Here is a 22,373-nt window from a genome sequence, read left to right as displayed (position 1 = left end):
TCGCTTGGGAGGAGCTGAGCTGCAGAGGACACCATTAAAGACCGCGAGTCTCTGAGAGCCAACAGATGTAATACAAGGGATTTCCAGCGAGAGAGACAGGCGGACCCCGGATCAGTGGGAGGTGGCGCTGGAGGTGGTGCCGTTCGAGTGGCGCATGCCAGCCAACTGTCCTCCGCTCGGCAGATGACCCTTAGGAGTGGCCCCAAATCTGTCAGAATGAACCCTGACTGCTTCGACACATCCGACGCACCCCCCCGACCTTCCCCCTACTAATCAGAGTCACTGGAGCCAGCTGGCTGCTCATGCTGACAGAGATTTCACGGAAGCATCGTGATCAATGAGAGTCACAGATAAACTTGGCGGAATTGTGATATAAGCGCCGGGCCAGATTTGAGTCAACGTCTCTTTGCTTCTGTTGTTAGTGGCTGTAAAAAAAACAGTAAAGTCTTCCTCTGGAGAGCGGAGTCTGCATGTGTATACAAGGCCTGCAGCCAGAGCGCTGTGGTCAGCCCGGTGCAGGCGGCCAGGCCACTAGACAGCAGGCCCTGAGGTTATCGCCTTCCTCGAGTGGAGCAGTGTGCCGGCCATTACCTCACTTTACTATCTCCGCATCCAGGAGAAGGGAAACAAGCTATTCATAGAGCCTCTCGGGGCCTCATGCAGAGCAGTGGATAAAACTCCTCCGACCTATCACAGAGAATACCGCACACATACTGTATTTAACAGTGAATGCTAAATAAGAGTGGGCACAATTATGAGAACAGCATCCAAAGTTTTTTCAGTGTAATTTGAGGATTATCTCAAGAAAGCTCCGGAGGATTTAAAATGTGCAGTGCAAAACATAGTCAATCTTGAGAGCTTTTAACAGTTTTAAATTGTTTTCCTATTAGTCATTGAAATTGTGTTTTTAATAGAATATAGGTCAATGTGACCCTTAGTTTCTTATCACATTGTCGTTTTTGCACAAAAGTTTGTTATTTGAAGAGAAAAAGAAAACATGAACAAAAGGATAATCCCAGCTTCAGCTCATTTTAAAACACAAGGCAAACATGATTCATGGTAAGTGCATTAGCTCAGGCTTTGGGTTAAGAGGCTGAGATATAGAGATTGCGGGCGGCACTGTACATGTGGTTAATGATAAACCAAACAAACTGGGTTAGCGCTCCTAGCCTGGCAAAACAGGACTTGTTGAAACTTGGATTATGTTAACAATCACTGGTGAGCCGGGGAAACTGTCGAAGCCAGGCTTTTAGATTAGCGTTTCCAAAAAGCTGTGTTTTTAGCTTTCAAAAGCAAAAAACGTCAGCGGTGAGAGCTTGACAAAGTAAACACAATTAAAACCGCGACTTCCCGCTTTGGCGTTTCATTGGAAATTAAAAAGCTTATAGCGGTGCCCTCAACTCCATCTGACACCGAGCTAAACACACTGTCGACAATGCTCAGCACAGAACAGTATTGGCATGACGAGCATCTTTAATGACAACAAGGAGTCCAGAGAACTTGCTCATGCACCCTCATGAGTCAGATCCATGGCGTTTCTTCACTCTGCCTTGTGAAGAAATCTCAGCGTTTCTGGGGTTTTTCTTTTTTTTTTCTTTTTCTTCTATAGGCCTCTTTTTTTTCTCCGGCAGGGTTCCGTCCCGGTTGCTCCGACAACATAATTATACGTAGTTAAGCATGAGTTGCAGAGAAGGGGAGTGCGAGACACCAACTGAGCGAGGAGGAGAGAGAGAGAGAGGGCTCGAGCACAGTGGCTTGTCATTATGGGTCTGTTTGAACCTTATACAGAATAAGCAGCACAAACTTGAGACTGGGCCAATGGCGCTGTGTACTCTGGTCCTCACATGTCCCGCCAAGTGTCTTGTTTTTCTTCTTGAAAAAATCCACCTCTGAAATAAACATGGTATTTCATCTACTGGGGGGAAAAACCTTCTTTGCACTCTGACCTGTGGAAACTACGAGCTAAACACAATATTTCTTCTCTTATTTGACCACCACTCTGCACCTCTCTTTTCATTTCTTCCACTCATCTCCTCTCTAATCATCTGAGTGGATGCTTCTCTGCTCAGTTCAAAAGCAAAGCTCATTAAATACGACATACAAATCCCAGTTTATGATCAGGAGGCCTCTGATCTGATGCTTCACACTTTACATTTCACTGAGCTGACATAGAATGCGGAAAATATGGCCAACACCATTTAAACAAGAACAGTTTCATCTGTACACTCCTAAACTCAAAATACACAGCAGGAAGCCATGTTTCGATCTGACTAACACTTCATACCAAAGATCATTACACTCAATACACCAGCAGCCCATGCAACACCCAGTCATGTCATTCAGTTACACACACACGCACACACACTATTACACACACACACCGTTGTTTCTCTCCCCATCTTGATTAGATTACAGTGAGCGGCTTGGTGACAGCCTCTGGGCTTGCTGGAGGAGCGGTTGATATCTGAGCTTTTCCTCCTCAGCCTCCGCTCTCAGCCAGTCAAGAGAGCAAAGAGAGATAATATATCTGAAGAGCTGACCTCACCAGTGAAAGCCGCCCCCTTAAAGAATCATGGGAACAGATTTGTCAACACTGGTCACCACTTACAAAAGAGAATGACCATTATTTACTCTTCCTACATTATATTCCTTTGGATGCCAATTACTCTCCTGGCTGATATGTCTCAGAACCTGCATGTCAACCCCAGGAATGTTTTAATCCACTTCAGTTCAAAGCCGGCCCGTCGTTGCACGAGAGCTGTTGATAAACAAGTTTCTGACGATCTCTTAACTGAAATTATGACTAAAACAAGGACTTAACCCAAATGCAATAACCTCATTTCTTTCCACAAAACCACTTTTATTTATATCTACCTCTCTGACAAAAAAGCAGAAGCCGAGCCAAAACATAAAGGGCTTTGTTGTCATTGTGGCTCCTGACCACCTACCAAGGGCCCTTTAGAGGAGCACTCACCCTGGAATGATCAGGCCACTTCTCCCCCAAGGCTCTGCAGGCTTGCAGAACCCGCTGGGGCAAACACATCCTGCCCATCTCCTGAGAGATTATCCAACTCAATGAACACATTGACTACAGAAACTGTGGAAGAAACTGGAGCCTGCTATTCAGCCGCATCTAAACCCAAACTCTCAAATTCACACCCACGCTAGAGGCCAAGAAAGACACAGAAAAACATGCTGCACTTACTGGCTACTTCCAGTGAGGCGTTGTGGCTCACGGCCTCTCCCAGGTAGTTGCGGGCAACACAGACATAGGAGCCTTCGTCCGGTTTGCTCCGTCGTCCGTGGACGATGCGTAAGAAGAAGAGCGAGCCGCTGGGCAGCAGCATGCGCTGAGAACGGGGGTTGTCCCTGTCCGTTTCCACCCGCTCTCCATCCTTGTACCACTCCACTGTTGGGGTTGGACGACCCTCTGCCTTACAGTTGAGGGTGGCAGGCTCCCCTTTGGAAACTATCAGGTCAGAGGGGTGCTCCACGATCTTGGGTGCGGTGTCCTCTTGGCGCAGACGAGATCCTGAGAAGAAAATGACAAAGAGGAAGTTTAAACCTCTGCAATCATTTGTACAGTTTTAAGAGATTTTAATGGGAATCCTGTTCCAATCAGATACAGGCCACTGGGCCCATGTTGTCTTGCTCAAGAGGAAAGTTTTAAATAAAACAATAGCGTTGTAATTAGCAACTGATGGTGGACATCTTTTAAATACCTCACATTAACCATTCTACCAGATGGGGACTAGAGTTGTGTTGCAGCTGGTTATTGAGCCTCCATTCAATTCTGCCCATATTTATGTCCATGTTCATAAATTATTAACCCTTATGTCATGTTATACTATCGTGTCTTTTTGTGTTTTCAATCAACTCTGGGGACTCAATATGGAGCATGTTAGGATGACTCATGTACTATTTAGACGCGAGCATACTGATACACGGGTATTCGAGAAAACACTATTTGAAAGTAGTGGAACATAGTCTTTTAGGCACAATAACAGGTAATGCTGATAAGTAGTAAAGTAGTGAGGACAGTCCAAATAAACTACCAATCTGTGTGTGGAGTCACCCTTTAATTACAGAAACAGCTCCTTCAGTAAAGCTGAGCACTGCTGCAGCTACGTGACTCTGTCATTGTTCACTTCAAAGAGCAAAACAGAGGAGAAGAGAAGAAAACAGTAAACAGGAGCATGACACACCTTAAAGGTAAAAAGGAAATTAAGAGATGAAAGATATGATAAAGGTGCACTGCATAGCTTAGCAGTAAGAAAAAAAAGAGAAGCAGCAAGATTGCATTGTTGAAGCAAGACAGCAGCCAGCAGCAGTAGCAAGGGGGTGAATACCCCGGTGCTATCTCAGGTCATTATTATTGCTCTCTGACTAGTCAGCTGTGGCTATCAAACCTGCTTTACATGCAAATTAGCTTCCTGTTGTTAATTCCTGGAGGGTGGGACTTGGTTGAGAATGCATTGTGTGCCTTTACACACAATAGAGAGAGAGAGAGAGAAAGAGGTGTGTGTGGGGGTGTGTGTGTGAGAGAGAGAGAGAGAGAGAGAGAGAGAGAGAGAGAGAGAGAGAGAATGAATTATTTCCTCCTTCCCGTATCTCAGAGCCTGTGGAGCTCATTCAGCACCAATTAAAGAGAGTCGGGTCTAATTGGAGGCACAGGCCTGCAATTAATTTACCCAGAATTCAGTGAACTTGCACCGCCGCCTCATTTCTGTGGCCTCCACCCATCCTCTATTACCCCAGAAAGCTGGTGCTGAGGCGGCAGCTTCCTGTGGTCACCACGTATTTCAGGTCAAGTCAGCATAATTAGTGACAGCTCGGTGGAGAGATTAATAACCTCAACACACATGTGTAGAGTGGTCAGTGGAATATAATTAATCTAGCTGCCCAATCAAGGACATCATGATTGTGGGTCGTTCGTAGTTTAAGACGAGTAAAATTAATTTGTCGGAAATAAACGTATAAGAAATGAGTTTGTTTTGACTCTGGGCAACATCTACACAAGTTGTTCTCACACAAACACTGGGCTGTCCCTTGAGAGTAAATGCAGGCTCCTCTTTGGGGAAGTCTCATGCTGCATATGTTTTTTCAAAAAATGTATTGGTCACAAATATCAGTGGTTGTTTATGGCTGCAGTGACAGCAATAGAAAACTAAAAGGGCGCTCGGATCGTGCGTACATCTGCCACGGCTAACGCCCTACCTCGCCACGTTAAAGAAAATGAAAAAAAAAAAACATCTCCCAGATCTGCACGTTTATCTGGATGAGTTCCAAATTGAATGGGTTCTCTCTGGGGTCATGCCCCACCCCTCTACCAAACCTAATGGGAATCAGTTCAGTAGTTTTAGCCTAATCCTGTTACACAACAAACACACAGACATGAAAACCTCCTTGATGGAGGCAATGAGCAGCAATAAAACGTGTTATTTCTTTAGATATCAGTTGGGGTTTCATAATTTTAGCGGCTAAATTACAAATAAAATGAAGTCTCGCTGAGAAATCCTTCTAATTATGAAAGTGTCTTTGTGAGAGAAACAGACGGGAGTGAGAGCGCGAGCGCGAGCGGCAGATCAAGCCTTTAGCGAGAATGAATAAGTCTGATATCTGAGGCTGAATAAAGTTTATTAAAAATACATACGGGCTATTGGAGTTGTCTGAAGCACAACTGGGCTAATTAACTCCCATTAGTAATCTGCAGTTATCAGCGTACTGACGGTGTATTGGTCAGGCAGGAGCTGATCTGACAAGCCCATTACCACCACACTGCACCAGTACCACCAACCAACCTCCACCAGGAACGGCAGACTAATATGTTTTATTAAAGAGGACTTTGAAGAGCTGCACCGCTATCTGCCCTATTGCCTTCCTGATGCAGATAGTTCCTCTCTAATTTGAAAGGGTCTGAAGTTTGGGGTTTTACGGGAGGGGGAGCGGCCATTAACTATTTAGATGTGGGCCCACGGTGAGGGGGAGCTGTGCAGCAGGCGGTGCAGTGTTTGATCAGTGGCTGCTTACTGTACACGATTACATGGAATCCGCATAGATACAGTATTGTGTTCCAGCTGGTAGATGCATATTCAGCAGTTCCTCCGAGGTGTAACGATACACGCTGTGTGTCTGACTCCATGCGAGTGTGTTTTGGGCAGTGGGTCTGCGAGTATCACTTACATAATGCTATTATACTTTCTTTGTCCCTGATTGAATTCATTGTGTGTGTAGCATGTTTGTGTGTGTGTGTGTGTGTGTGTGCTCTGCCACGCTGATCCCATCTGACACCGCGAGTGACCCGACTTACTTCAGCCCCATTACCTCTCGCCAGGGGAAAAAGACACAGGCGGTGTAAGGGATTATTCTGTCATTGCACAATCAGTCCCACACCCCCCCACCCGGCTACAGGTGCACGCCATTAAACGAGCGAACTTCACTCCGTCGCTAGCACGAAACGCCCGAGACCGAATCTGAGGAGCAGAGTGCAGCTGCTCAGCATCTCGTTCTCGTCTAACGTTCCCTTCATTTCAAAGCGCTGCCCTTCCTTCTCCTCCGCCGCTTTCAACCACCCTCTCGCCTATTTTCTATCCCCCTCTCCCCCGTCCCTCCCCTCCCTTCTTTCTCTGCTTCCAGACAGAGAATGTGAGATGAGCTAATGCAATACACCAGCCTCACCAAAGGGAAGCTGGGACTTCTACTGCAAGGATTGGATCGATTGGTGCCTGAGGCAAGATTCTGCTTCTCCCTTAACCCTCACACTTGCCGCAGAGCTCTGTGTGTTTCTTTTTTTTCCATGTTTAATCACTAACACACTCACACACACACACACACACACAGGGATGCACGCACACATATACACACAAAGTTAAACTAGGCTTGAGGGAGCTTTTGCTCGCTGAGGAGGTAATTAAAAAAACCTACAATTCTCCGAGACTTTTCTCTCACTGCTAAAACCAATCTCAGTAATGAACAACAAACCGCGAGGGCCCGAAAGCAACAACAAGCTCAGTGAATTGAGAAGCCTCAGCCCCCCCCCATACAGCCACCACAAGGGTCCAGACCCAGACATTGACCCGTGTACCCACTCTCTCAGTGTGCACCTCACGATTCAGGAAGACCCTCTGGGGTATTTGCCCATTCTGCAAACCAGACTCCACTCCCCCCCCCCCTCCCATTCACTGATAGACAAGGCCTAATCATGGGATTTGCGATGGTTCTCCAGAAGCCAAGGTCAATCTGCTGGCCTTTAGATCACTGGGCATACATCGTATATTAACATTATGACTACCGGCTTCATATCGACTCATCTGTGTCTTAGGGCTAAACTTGAATTTCACCCTCTGCAACATGAGTTGTGAATCTATATTCCAGGAGATGAGTCCCCCCCCCCCGTCAATCTGATCTCCAAACGACTCATCATGCAAATACTGTATATCATAATAAAACCAGATCCACAGAGCAAGACACTCTGGATGTATCAACACTGTTTCTATTACTGGAATGTCACTGGTGTGTGTAATTATAATAAAGACTCTCCGCGTTAGCAGAAGCAGAATCTCATTGAGAACATGTATATGAATAGTAAAGATGTGAGCCGCGAGAAAATGCAATAAAGTTGACGAGTCTTTGTGGTGCTACAAAGCTCGTAGCAGCACGGAGGCTCGGAGGCAGCGATCGATTCCAGCTACTCCGACTCAAAGCATAGAAGAAGAACCTGGAACTCCAACCTGGAGTGTGAGCAGCCTCAGGACAAGGACCAGCCAGACAGGGTCAGCGCTGTCAGAGCCAGGGTCACTCCTCAAACACAGCATGTTTGCCCTCTGCAATTAGAAGCTCATGTACCCCCCCAGGCAACATCGTGTGCACGGCATCTTCATTACTAATCACTAGGCTCGAGTTTGTCTGTGTATGAAGGACAGACGTGAAGAGATGGAGAGCACATTTGCACCAGCACCGTGTCATATTTGAATATTTGCACTACTGCACAAATTGCACTATTGTTGTTTTATTTTTCTCTACATCTGTAAAGATATATATTTAGATATATATATTTTATTTTCGATTTTACATTTTTGATATTCTATTTTATACTATTTGTATTTAGGGCCCGAGCACCGAATGGTTAGAGGCCCTATTGAAATTGTAATGATTATTATTATTCATATTTTTCCAGCAAAAGGATGGGCTTTTTGAAGGCTTTAACGTGCTCAAAAAGTTTCTAAACTTTGCAGTAAATTAGTAAGTGGTAAAAATTTACGTATTCTGGAGTAATTGGAAATGGGCGTGGCTAAATGGCTCAACAGCGCCCCCTGGAACCCAGCCCCTAGGTTTCCACATAACTGATTTTCACCAAAATCGGGCCAGAGGTGTATCGTGACTTATCATGAAAAAAAGTCACAAGGCGCATTATGAAAAACGCAACAGGAAGCCCGCCATTTTGGATTTAGAGGCAATTTTTTTATTTAATTTTTTTGATAATTACTTGAGCATTGCTTAAAGAGAGCCTGTGACTCAAGTATTACATTGCCAGCGACTGCTCCATGTTATCTCTGTGCATTTGACAATAAAAATCTTGAATCTTGAGGAGGGGGGGGGGGGGGGGGGGGCAGAGAGGCAGGCAAAACACACAATCACCTCTCCGCAGTAATGACTCCAGGTTCAGTGACTTTACGAGTAAATGCGCCTCTGTCTCTCACAACTTTTTTTTCCCGTCTTGGCAGAGTGTGAAGGAGAGGAAGGGAGCCAAGCACCTGCCCTTCACCCCGGAGTAATCACAGGGGAGAGGGACAGCGGGACAGTCTGGAGCTGTTGTCAGTGTGGTCCTCTGATGCAGAGAGACGGGATAATGTGTCCACTCCAGCAAATGATAGAAGGACATCATTTAGACCTATTCTCGCCATCTAACATATGATCCCAGACTAGGATTGCTTGTCACTGCATGAGCGATAGAGCGGTGAAGTTTAATTTCCCCCAGACGGATATTTCAAGGTCGCAGAATATCATGAAGACAGATGTTGAAATTGAGAGATGTTGCAGGAGGCCAGATCCTCACACCCGGTATCAGTTGACCAGCTGAGCAATGGCGCAGATATAGAATATGGATCAGTGATAAGGGAGGCTAAGCACAGTAGGGCACTCCCTCTCTACAGCCCCATTAATCTGTGATTAGGGGTCTTAAGAGGGATTTATGGCCGAGATAAGAGCAGAGGGCGTGTCCCTTGGGGGGGCGAAGGCAAGCGGAGTCCAGAGCCACGCCTGCCCGGGACAGGGCCGGCCCGATTAATGAGAGCCGAAAGAAAAGGCATCCTTTTCTGTGGAGCTGGGAGAAGATAACAGAGAGCGAGGGGCAGAGATAAGAGGTGGAAACCAGGGGAGGGAGGGACGGAAACCGAGAGAAGAGCCAAAGCACTATGCTCCTGCTGATCAGGTGACATTAACGGGAAAGTGAAACCGAATCTTTTACCGTTTCAAAAAATCAGGATCCCAGCCCTGGAATGCGTCACATGAATGACTTTGCGGGTTGCATCGGATCAGACCTGTTTTAATGTTACACAGGGCTATCACTTACTCTCCTAAGAGGCAGGATTAGAGCCCTGTGTGTGAGTGTGTATGGGGGGGGGGGGCGACGGAGGGGGATGATAGATATCTTCATGGCGTCTTTCTTTCCTCAACTCTTTGTCTCCGTTTACCAAACAGAACTGAGTAAGGTTACATCACTTATACTTGAGCAGCCCTTGAGACCACATATCAGGTTGCCAAAGAAATAGGACCGCTGTTAAAATTTGTGATTATTTTTCACCATTAAAGTTAACGTTTAACACGCTACCTGCAAGTTTACACACATCACAGCAACCCAGCACTACACTATTTGCTGTTGATCTGTATTTGTTGTTATAGAAACAGTTTCTACAGAGGATTACGACACTGTTATTGATATTTGAGTGATATATGGCCTCTGCAGAAATAATGAAACCATGACACAAGGCTCCTTTGTTGTTATTAAGGTTAAGACGTTGGGCAAAGATAAGGAAGTAATGCGATAAAAGATAACAAGGCTGCCGACTGCGGTGTCCCTGCCAAGCCCTCCTCATAATGTGGTGATAATATATTTTATATCAAGCAGGAACCATAATGGTTCAAAGCTGGGCGAATGATTTCTTAACTTGCACATAAACGAATAAACTTTATGAGCTTTATTATCCCTGTTTGCCCTGATGCTCGTTTGGCACCTACAATTAAGAGGTGAGAAATCCATTGATGATATCATAAACAGGCGACTCTCCTTCCCCTTTCTCCGGGCCACAGTTCATCACGAGCTCCGGGGCTCTGGCTTTATCAGGATTCGCTCATCAGGACCTGAACAGAGGTTTAAAGTCCTGCAGCACCAGCCGCAGCTCCTGCTTGTGTCAGCTGGGAAACACATCCCTTGCTCTCCCCTGGCAATGCAGACCAGGCCGGGAGTGAGACAGCAGCAGCCGAGTGCTCCTCTGGGAGGCTGGGGCCCATCCTGCTCTGGGGGCCCCATCTGGAGCTAAGACAATAGGAGCAGTATTTCCACTTTGGCTTCAGGCTTTTTCCCAAACAGGCCTGACACATTTGGAAGAGACACCCAGACTTGACTGGGTGTATGATAAAGGAGTGTTGATGCTCGTGAAACACCTCATAAGTCAACTGAAGACAAGAAGGAGATCTTTGTTTCGTCAGTCTTCAAAAAAATCCTGAACAGGAACTATCAAGCTGTGCTCTCACAATGTAAATATCCATAGTAATTTGAGATATACTCTCAGTCACAATGTGGAATGACTGCGAAAAGACATAAATAAGGCAAACGTGCTATACAATAAGGATTTTCAATCAGAAACCCAGGGGACGCAATTGTGGATGAGTTGTGGCTCGTCCACGATGCCGTGCTACTCCAGCGAGTGTCATTAGACACAAGTAAAAGCTGTCAAACTCAGCAGAAGGCCACGAGGGCAGAATTCATTCCTGCAGGATAAATTCAGCTCCTATGCTTCTTTTTTTTTATTCACTGACACAGGGAGGAAATCTGCCGTGGAAAAGACTGGAATGCTTGTTAGGAAGCTGCCCATCAAATTGGCTCTGGAGACCCGGCAGATGGACCGAGCAGAGCAGTATGGCTGCAACCAGAGAGTCAGGCTGTTATGTGTGTGTGTGCCAGTCCGTCGAGTATCCATCCATACAGTGTGACTTCCATCCGACTTGCAAACTCCTTCGAGCTGACCCTGAGCGTTCAGTGCGAGGACCTGCGAGGAGAAAACCCCCTCACATGCTTCTCCTGAAAGAACTCAAACGCCGGTGTCGAGCATGCCATTGATTCAGCAGAGCAGAGAAGCAGGGAAGAGAGCTGTAATTAAAATGGAGCCCAGATGCTTTGCTCAGACCCTCTAATAGGAAGGCTTCTGCGTGCGTCGAAATAGAAGCACGGCGGAGAGCACGAGTGGGCAATTATCTATATTTTTTGTTTTCTAGCATTGCCAGTTTTTAATGAGGTTTGACCGGTGCAATCTCAATGATACATCAAAGCAGCTCGCGACGGCAGCATGGGAGAAGCAGGCGTAATTGAATAGGCTGCCGCATTTATTTCCCAACAGGGGACGGGCAAGAGTCTCAGTGCTGACTTGTTCCAAGACGTGCAATCCTCAGGAGATTAATAAATTGTATTTCAGAAAAAGCAATTTGTTCAGTATTTTGAAAAACAAATACGTGGTTGAAAGGAGCTTTATGAGCACACGAGACGGGTGCGACTCTGTTTCAAAGACTTAATGACGCAATAATTGCACCGCCAGCACAGTAAGGCTAATGTAAATAAGGCTTAATTTAATTCTAAATCTGCTGTCTGCTCTGTTTTGTGTCCAAAACAATAAGGTGCTGTAGTTCGCTCCTTCCAAGGTCACTGGGAGAACTGGAGGAAGTTTCTCTCCTCCCTGGTCATGAGGGGACTGTGAGAGGTGACAGGGAGCAGAGGGAGGGGGGGGGGGGGGGTGGCGGGCCGCCGGGCGGTGAGGAGGAAGGAGCGGCACACTCAGCTGGCACGGCCCAGCCACACGGAGTATGACATTTGGGCTCGGTGCCAAGAGAAAGAAACAGCTCTGATGAGATGCCAAAGTGAATTGGGGGCAGGCGCGGCCAAAAAGCACCTAATGCTTTTTAAATGTTATTTACTTGATGGCAGCGGCTGATACTGGTGTTCAGTTTCAGTCCCGGAGAGCAGAGCTGATGACCTTAGCCGCTTATGTGGACTATTCTAAATGTTCAGCCAAACGCATTCTAGAGCCAATCTCAGACAGCTGGGCGTTGAAAGGTAATTTCAGTTACCGCATTCAGCCGGGGGTACAAACGGTTCTGCCCGGGCACAGAGACTTGGCACAATTCTTTCTGGTGCCCTTTAGGTTAAAAGGGTAAGCACGGAGCACATAGCAGCGACGTGTAAATGTGTGCAAGTTTGCCTGTGTGCATGCATGTATGTAAGAATGGTTCATGCGCTGTAGCTGCGGATACAAGGTATTATTAAAGTGAGACGTGGCTCCCACAGGCGAAGCGTAGGTTAAGACTCAGTGGAGCCAGTTTCTCATGTGGCAGGAACCCAGAGACACCAGCACGGGCCTGCTGAGTGGGGCATGGCCCACGTCCAGCCAAATGGAACACAAATTGCCCCAAACTGCTCAAAACCTGGCCTGGAAAAAGGAAAGCGGGATGTAAGGCATACCACGTGATGCACAGTAAATATTTGGTCAAAATTAATGAAGGGGCAAAGTCTGCCAAGAGGCCTTTTTCTAGACGTCCACAGAGGGGAGACTGTGCCCAGTCTGGCATTAAAAAGAAATTTCCTTCTGCAGACAACTGCTCAGTGGCCTGTCTGCTTTCCAGCACCCACTTACCACGTCCTCTCTGCAAATCACATAACAACTGTGCAGGTACAGAGTGGAGCTGGTTTCTTTTCATGCTATAACGGAAAATGACTTGACCGTATGTCAGTTTTCGGTGTTTGACAGCAAAAGCACAATTTGTTAAACATTTGAATAAAATGTCGACGAAAGCCTGTTGGAGCTGGATCCAGAAGGGGGAGGAGAGTCAGATCTGTGCAGGACAGCTGTGATGACAAATGCAAGAGAGTAGAAACCCCTCCCTCCAACAGCCTGGCAAACACCCACACTCAGCAATCCACTGATTCCACTCAAATTCTTCATTTTAAAATGTATCAGCAGTGAGGCAGCCAATGAAGAGGCAGATATCACAGACAACACTTTATAGAGTTTGCATTCCAACAGTTACGCTTTATTAACTTCTTCCCCAAAAACAACAAATAGGATACGACAGCTGCTGGAGGTCTAAATCAAAACTGACACATTTCTACCGAACAAAGTTAAAAAAGCAAATAGAAAGAATCGAGGCATTAACGCAGCTCAATCAAATCCACGGGGTAAAGAAAATATTTTTTGACTTCTGCTACTTGGAAAGAGGAACCCAAACACACTTGAAGATGTTGAAAGGATGGCCGTCATTATCATTACAGCGCCGGGCTGAGGTGGAGACAAAAGTGAATAGTATGCTCTGATTAGAGGCCATAATGAGATGGGATAAACACTGGCTGTCAGGACTGAATGCCAGAAAGAATCACAGCAGTCAAGTAGGACGACATTTATCACGGAGCGCCCTCACACATTCTGCAACAGTGTCTTCTGAGCCAAAAAAATGTGAGATTACTCAAGTGCATGGAAGGAAATTGAGGTGAGGCTCTAAACCTAAAGACTCTATTATTAGTTTGAGCTATGCAGCTTCCGAATTAAGGCCTGAAGACTGACACGCAGTCAAATTCAAAAGCAATTTTGTGCTTAAAGCCTGAAGAACCTGTCCCTCACCCGGTGACAATTGTTATTCAATTAGGGCTTTCATTGCACCAGCAAAGCAAGGGGACGTGGGAGGGAGAGCGAAGTGAGGGAATGAGAGGGAGGACTGCACAGCGGAGGGAGACTCAAAGGTGACAGGGAGAAATGATAAACAGCTCGGCAAGTCGCTCAAAATGGAAACAAGTCGAGTTTAAAAGCTTTTCAAAGGGTGAAAATACAGAAGCTTTCAGTCTGAGTCCCAAGCATCACTCCTGCTCAAAGGGTTCAATGGTGTTTGCATGGAAAGTGAAACCAATGCATATTATCCACAACAAAGACATTGAGAAACTGTTTGGGATTATTGTGTTCTTTTCAAAAAAGGTGACTTCTTGAGTCAACGATAATTTCACAAACACTTCCAGGAAGCAGGCACAGCTCATAACAGATCGGGATCGGAGTTAATCTCCCAACTCGTGGCGACGCGGTGCTGGAAATTCACCCAGTTATTTGAATTTTTTCCTCACCATGGTTACGGCTGAATGGTGGGTGCGCCTCTAGAAGCAGTCCTATAATAGTGAATTTCAAGGTCACCTTCCCATTAATTATGTTTTCCAGCGCTTCCTCTTAAATAGAGCGCACCCCTCCTGCTTTTATCGCTGTCTTTTGTGTGACAGAATCATCCCCCAGGAGCCTGGGCATAAAGTTGCTGATGCAGCTCTTTTGAATACAACTCTCTGAGTGCATCATTTGCACTGTGAGGATTAAATATATGTTTAAATTATTGTTTTTTTAGATAAACAGTAAATTTTGATGGAAGAGGGGGGGAGCTTGACACCAGAGGAAATCTTAACTACAACAGCACAGCTGAGAGGGGGAGGAACCGAAGACATTAATCAACTAATTAGCAGTCTCTCTTTTAACTGCTAATTTAATCTATTCCTCTCGGCCTCTTTAATACTATTTCCCCCTGTCAGTTATAACCAAAGACAGGTTTTGCATTTCAAAAGTGTACCCAGGCCTTGCAATGAGGGGGGGGGGTAATAGAATGGTCACAGAGAGGCTGGGAGGAGGCCTGAGCTCTGGGAGGGAGGAAGAAAAGAAGGGTACTGGGGGGAAAGAGTGTCCTCAATGCCATCGCTCAGTCTTCCCCAGTGGTGGAAAATGAAAGGGAGGGGCGGGCTGAGCCTTTTTAGAATGCACGGCGTGGAGAGCAGCCCACGGTAGCATCGCTTCACCACCACAGCAAACGCCAGGCCCCTAAGCCTTCTGGGAGTTCCTGAGCAGGCAGAATTTAGGCGCGTACCAAACCCTCAATGCCACACAGAAGCCTTTCATTTACGCAGCACTTCTGAAAAAAATCAACCTCACCTCTCCCTCACATGTCCACCTTTAAAAGACACAAAAAAAAAAAACAACACCAGGATCCCCTTGCCTCACACTTTCCCAGCCGCTATCGCCCTCATCAGCACATTCTGGGGCCACGAGGGAACAGGAGGAACATGCAAGGCGAGCGCAGAGAGCCGGATCAAGAGAACTCCCAGAGCTGATGTATCACGGTGGGTTTTGACTGCTCCGTCCTCCACCTTCATCCCACGCACTCCCCCCCCTCCACACCCCGGGGTAGCCTTTGTGTAGCCGCCCACCCCCACCACCCCCTCCACCACCCTCCTCAGTCCCCAGTGAAGCTTTCTCTTCCCCTCCTCCATGCCTCACAATCGTCCCTGTTAAGGCGACACAATGTGGCCTCCCCTGTTCCCCACAGGCCCTTTTCTGCTTTATTGAAGAAAGGACTTTGCGCTGACCAGTCACAAAAAAAAAGGCACATCTTTAAAAATTGGGCCAAAACAAAACAAAAAAAATGAGGGGGATGGGTAAGAGGATGAAGAGATTCCTTAAGCCCCCTTTCACCACCACCACCCAACACACACACACACACACATGGAAACACCCCTCCTCTCTGTTTTTCCCTTCCCACTCACATCTATATTAGTGGAGTCATGGGGAAACTAATCCACGGCGAGGCTAGATTGGAGTAAACACGCATATGCGGTGTCGAATCAAGTGTGGATTAGCATTATGTAATTTGCTGGTGTATCGCCGCGTCTGCAACGCACGCTTTTTGCATTTTTTTTCCATAGCAGGAAGCAAAGCGGTGGGAATTCTAAGCGTGTCATTCGGGGAACCGAGACAGAAACCAGACGGCCCCTTTCATCCGCTGAGGACACGTCATTTATCACTTACGCACACCAAGAGGCAATAGGGAATGTTTGTCCTCCTCGTCAAGTTCAGAACAAGATGCATTAACTATATATACTGACTGACCCGTGAGTGTATCACAGACTATAGCCCGGCCACGCCTGCTGCCTCTCGCTCAGGATAACAAGTTGTGTTGCAGAGTATTCTCGGTCTAGACGCCTTTGCTCTGTCTCACGCTACACTTTTAGATCTGAGACTGACAGACAACTTCATGGATAGAGTCATCCATCCTTTTGCTAAATAAGTCGTACGAGCGTTGTGTGCGAGCGACGAGCAAAACAACCTCAGTTCTCACACAGCTCGTTTGGGAGGAATTTTAAAAACACAGAGAGGTTGACGAGAGGCCACTGGGACGGATTCACAGTTTCACGACGTGATCTCAGTCACTCCTCCTGGCTGACATGCTTATCAGCCAGACTGCAGCCACGGCAAATTAACAAAAAACCATTGACGTCAGATGGATTTGTTAATTAATCCAATTAAGCAGTGCTTTTAGGTTGTTAATTGAAGAGCAGCGTGGGGAAAGCAGATCATTAAGGAGTCACCGCCTAATTCATCTGCCCTCCGACAAACTGCTTTGAAATGTTTATCTAGTCACTCATTAATGACTTAGCCGCGGTTCTCAGGAACAGGAAGAGGACGCGGGGCTGCCCACCCCCCCCCACACATTCCTCCATGCGGTTTCACTAAGCCAAAGTCTGCCTAATCCTGGATCTTAGGGTGTGAAACCCTGCTTGATTTGGATTAGGAGCAGATTAATGTGCATTAGTAGAAGTTATTAAGATATGGACACTTGTCATCTCACATAGGTGTGAGATTTTTCCACCTCAGGTAAAGAGGTGACCTGAGACAGCAGGCAACTAGAGCGGTCACCCAATATCCATTTAGAAGGTTAAACTCTCGAAAACAACATGATTTGGGGACTTATAATAGATAGGGGAATAATGGAGCTATTTTTCACAATGCTGATAGAAAAAATAATAAGTGGGAAGGTGTGAGAGATGGCTGAGGGAAGAGGTCGGCTCTAATGAGTATGCTTTCAGGGCCGTGTGAGAGGTAACAGGACGAAGACAGGAGACAGAGACGGGTCTCACCTGTGCTCTCTGGTCATTAATTGGCTCGGCAGCCTTCTGTGTCTTGTCATAGCGTCGTGATGTAGGAGGAGGAAGGGCTCTGCAATTTATCAGCACTTACGAGTCAATTTGTCAAGACCTCATCGGCCAGGTGCTGCTGGAGCTTATTACCCAGACACCCCTCCTTCGTCCATACTTTAATCAGCACTGTTACATATGAGCTTGGATATAATCATCCAAAGAGAAAAGAATGCAGATGTTATTTTGTTATAAGAGAAGAAGGAGAAGGGTGCACTGCAAAAAAAATTCCATTCCAAAAAGTTATTTTTTGCTTGTAATAAGCCAAAAAATCTGCCAATGGAACAAGTCAAAATTCGCTTGGTAAGATTTCTTGAAATAAGACTTTATATTTAAGCCTTACAAGATAAGAGTGATCTTGAAATTAGCTGGGAAAACTAATTTTTAGCTATATTTTACTAGAATGGTGATGTTTTGTGTAGCCAACTCTTGCATTCATCAGAATCGAACCTCTGAGGAGCCAATATCGTCTGGTGAGCACTTTGAGAAGAGATAACCATTTGGTGTGGAGCAGCAGGACAGATCACCTGATAGCATAGCGAGACGTGATGTATGGAGGTATCAATTTACCGCCTTCAGACGAAGCAAAGGCAGCAATAAGCACGTCACCACAAGTCTGACAGGGGCAAAGGTCTTCCAATCTCTCTCTCTGTATTTCACACATTGAAGTGGTATATAAATACTTTATTGCAGCCGCGCCAGCAATCTGGAAACAATCTTGATGTGATCCGAGCTGAGATGTTACGAAACACCATTAAGTGTTTTCTTTAGAGATAAGATACGATCGCTACACTGGAATGAAGTTGTTATCCCTTCAATTACCAGCAAATATGAATTATTTTCCTCGCGAGCTGCATATAATCCAATTTTCCCCACGCTAGTGTCTAATCCACGGCCAATCCTGTGAGCATTTGAAGTCTAGTCCATCTCTCCTAACGGGCTCTGTTCTCACGCCTCTCCCCAGACAACATCCCCACAGCCGGGCGTAATTGGAAACCCCGATGTCCGACGGTCTCTCCCACAGGACGGGACCATTACTGGCTCAGCTCGAGCTCAGGATCCCGGCTGGAGGTGGAGCAGACGCCACCTAGTCCTCCACGCTCACCTCTGACCCTACTTCCTGTTTAGGTGCTACAGTGTTTCCTCAAACTGAGGTTGTCACAGGCTTTCCACCACGTTTCATCTCTGCCCGTCCACACTAACAAAGAGCCAATTCAGGAAGCACACGAGGAAGTGACATTTATGATGAAGATCTTAAAAACCAAGATTGACTTGAACACAGAAGAACAGCCTCATATAGTGGTTTTAAATGTCTTACACAATGCACTGGTAAAAATATAGTCATTTCATTTGAGACATGATGATTTAAGGTCTCTGACTTTCACACGGAAAAAACTTCACTTGTAGGGACATCTGGGATTTGACTTTGGACAGGTAAATTATTACGGCTTTTCAGGTCTAAACTTGAAGACAAATTACACTGGAAGGCTACTTAGGCAGTTAAATAGGTGTGCTGGAGACGTGTTAAACAGCAGTGGACGGCCTGGGAGTTTTTGCTTTTAATCATTTCCTAAATGTTTTATTATCTAGTTAGTTCGTCTTAAAGGGATAGTTCACACAACAATGAAAGTTCACAAATTATCTACTTGCCACATGTGACGATTTAGAGGTGGGTGAAGTGTTTGAGTCCACAAAACACCTTCAAATTCTCTTTTTCTGGAGTTTCTTTTACGTTTTAACAATTGGTCCCCAGTTACTAAGTAATTGTATTGGATTTGGCTCCAACACTGTTTACCCCTGAGAGTCCAAAAGTGTTTTGTGGACTCAAACACTTCACCCACCCCTCCCTCGGCACAGTGGTGAGTAGATGAGTGAATTTAAATTGTTGGGTGAACTGTCCCTTTAAACTAGCAGTTTTTTACCAGGTTTTTCTTTGTGTAAAACACCATTCTGGGCTGTGCACTTGTAAAAGTGTGGCAGACACTTCCTCATAACTCAGAGGCAACTGACCTGGAAAACCCTCTCATGGTCCAGGGGCTCTATGAAGACACCCATGTGATGTGATGCTTGAGGAGTTATAATGTGAAGGATAATAAGGAACAATACAGACAGAGTCACATGACAAAGAGAATGAAACCAGGCTGATGTTGCTCCACATGAGGTTTGGAAGTGGCACAACCAGGAGTTAAAACACTAAAATAAAAATAAATGTATTAAAACCTGCCTGTTTAATATGCAGCTGATTTCCATTTTAAACACAATAAAAGAAAATGTTGCACTCAGCTATAATATCATCCATTGGGCAGAATGGTGGTCTCCGTTGGGGTTTGTGCTGTCGGTTTGACCGATGATAGCTGCTGCCTTCACCGATCCCACATGGCTGCAGCATTCGATGTGTGACTTTGTGTGTGCTCAGCTCTTACAACTTAGACAACTCCTTTGAGTTGGACTTTCTTGGTCCAGAGGGAAAATGTCACAGTTGTGTGTCAGAATTTTTTTTTTGCCCTCACCATGAGATGAGCCTCTTGTTTATCAGAGTGAGGCCTCAAACAAAACTCTGTGTTTAACAAAAAGTCCACTGTTGAAAGATGTGTTTTCTAATGGCTGGGAAAGTTTGTGTCCATATGCCCTGAAGTGACCATTCTTCACTGGGAAGACATATTCCTGTCATGGATTTTAAACTTCAATAAATTATATTAAAAAAACTGCTTCGCTCAGCATTTATGTGAATAACTAACACCTTTGGCTTTGCAAATTATAAAATTGATTTTCATCTTCACAGTTAAGGAATTAATTGGGTTTTTGTTTTTATCCTCTTCTTTTTCTGTTTCATAAGTGAACTTGTAAAACCCAAATAAAAAACCCATAGAGAAACCAGATTATTGGTAATAATGGTTATGAACTTACCTGAGCACACATGGAGAATTCCTAACAGAAATGCAAATCCAATAAAAGTTGGAGACATCATTCAACGACTCTCTTATGGGAAATATCCTAGTGTAATCCAAATTATTCAAAAAGCAGCTTAGCCATCCACTCCTTCATGTCAAACTGGAAAACTAAATCTCAGAGTCCACAGTTTGAACATTTAACATTTGGTTCGTTGGCCACAGAAAGAAAAAGCAAATGATCAGAGCAGCAGCAGTTAATTACGAGCTGGCTTCTTGTTTCAGATGAGAAGAAGTGTTTAAAAAATAAAAAATGAGCTCGGACAGTTCCAGGGATATCAGCACATGTTCTGTTTCAGCTGGAGTGAAGAGTTTGAAACCATGGATGAACCGAAACAGCTCTTTGGATTCATCCCGTTACAGCCAGTGACCAGCCAGACGATCCCATTCAAATCATTTAGTTCCTTTGTGCGCAGAAGAGGAAAAAAAGGATGAATAATAAATCCAGCGCAAACTCAAAAGTTCGCTCGAAACTCAGGGGGAAAAGACGCAGAAGTCCACGCGTTAAAAAAGAAAAAGCTTCCGTCCCCAGCAGTCACATTCTCTGCGTCCAGGTCTGAATCTGTCACTGGAGATCGGAAACTTTGCGAGTTCTCGCCTCGTCCTCCCTCATCCAGCAGATCACTGCAACTTTCCCATCACTTTCCGCCCCCGGTTTCAGCTCGGACCGATCCCCGGACCTCAGGCGAGAGGGGGCAGACACGGATTCATACCCACAGCATTTCATTCAAGGAAAAAGCGGAATACCTCGACAATTGGTCTGCTCCCTTCTACCCCCTCCATAGACCCGACACTGTTTCCCTGAGAAGAGAGTTAACCTCTTCGCGCCCGGATCCCAGTGAGCAGTTGCGCACCGGCACAGTCTGCTGGGTTTCTATTTAAACTATGTCCAAGAATAAAATAAAAACCTTAGAAAAACGATTTGACTTGATTCATCCTGTGCAGACTGAAACCAACTGTAACCGCCACATTCCACTGATATTCCCTAAAGGGGGTTGGACAGAAAGCGTTTGGTTATTATCCAGCCACAATGCTTCTAACATACTTTATGGTTTGTTGTGTCTCCTTTGGTTTCATACTCCATTAATGTCTCAGTATTATAAGCTAGCTCGGCTATTAACTACTATTTTTCAGATTTTACACAAAGTAAATTATCTCAGCATGAGAGATATATGACAAATGTTGGTGTGCCTTGTGGTTGTAATTGTACTGTTTCTATTCAAATACTTTTAGTTTTACATGCAAATCCAAACGACTCTCGTCTCTATTATGGACTGAGAGGTATTCTTTTATGATTCCAAAGAGCTCCCATCCAGTTTTTAATCAAATAATAAATCCAAGGAAGACAATTTATGTGGTAGTGCACTATTTATGACCACATATACTACAAAGTGCATAGAGTTCACTAGATTACACGTTAAACTTTGGCTTCCAATTGATCTGGAAATCCTTATTCCTAATAACAAATTTGGGATTCACGATTAACATGTGTTTTTTTTGTTGTAGTTTAGAAGCCATGCCTCTACCCTGCTGTGATACTTTAGCCTATATTTATTCCTCCAGGCCTCTGTAGCATTACTAACTTTAGACCCAGAGCCTGGCACAGGGCTACATAATTTATAACTGTGCAAGTTATCCTGCATTAAAGCTTCTGAAACGAATGAAAGGCATAAAAAGGGAAACAGTGGGAGAGGAGAAGAGCAGAAGATTTTCTCATTTGCTCAACTCAGCTCAAAGCTTCTCTCTCTCTCTCTCTGTCAACCTCACTGTGCATTTGTTACCCAACAGCGCCCCCCAGTGAAGGCTGCCTGTACTAATCTAACGAGAGCAGCTGGAATCTGTGTCTTCTATCGGACCCAGTGGCACATTAGTCATCAAGCCCAAGGTCTCTTGAGCTGTTTAATGCACAAAACAGATAATTCTCTGAGCAAACACCCACAACTAATAGTGACCTTTTCTGCATCCATCCATCATCGGTAGCGTTTATCCTTTGTGGGCCACACAGCCAATCCCAGCTGACATTGGGCAAGAGGTGGGCACAGCAACACAAACAACACCTCACATCTTTTACACCTACAGGCACGTTAGAGACTTCGGTTAACCAGAGTTGCATGACTTTGGACAGGAGGAGGAGGAAGCTGCAGAAAACCCACACAGACACACGGAGA

General features: G+C 45.4%; 1 protein-coding gene across 1 annotated transcript in view; it reads right to left on the bottom strand.

The window, feature by feature from the left end:
• robo1 (roundabout, axon guidance receptor, homolog 1 (Drosophila)) overlaps positions 1-20,947 on the bottom strand; it is a 131,171-nt gene extending 110,224 nt beyond the window's left edge. The window contains exons 1-2 of the mRNA XM_061073233.1: positions 20,165-20,947; positions 3,206-3,532 (exon numbers count right to left, since the gene is read on the bottom strand). Coding sequence (XP_060929216.1) covers positions 3,206-3,532; positions 20,165-20,225 — 388 coding nt within the window. The 5' untranslated portion in view covers positions 20,226-20,947. The remainder of the gene's footprint in view (positions 1-3,205; positions 3,533-20,164) is intronic.
• Between the last annotated feature and the right edge of the window lie 1,426 nt (positions 20,948-22,373).

The sequence above is a fragment of the Limanda limanda genome, chromosome 6 (assembly GCF_963576545.1).
Source record: "Limanda limanda chromosome 6, fLimLim1.1, whole genome shotgun sequence".
In the NCBI taxonomy this organism is placed as follows: Eukaryota; Metazoa; Chordata; class Actinopteri; order Pleuronectiformes; family Pleuronectidae; genus Limanda; species Limanda limanda.
This window is presented reverse-complemented; position numbering and strand designations above follow the sequence as displayed.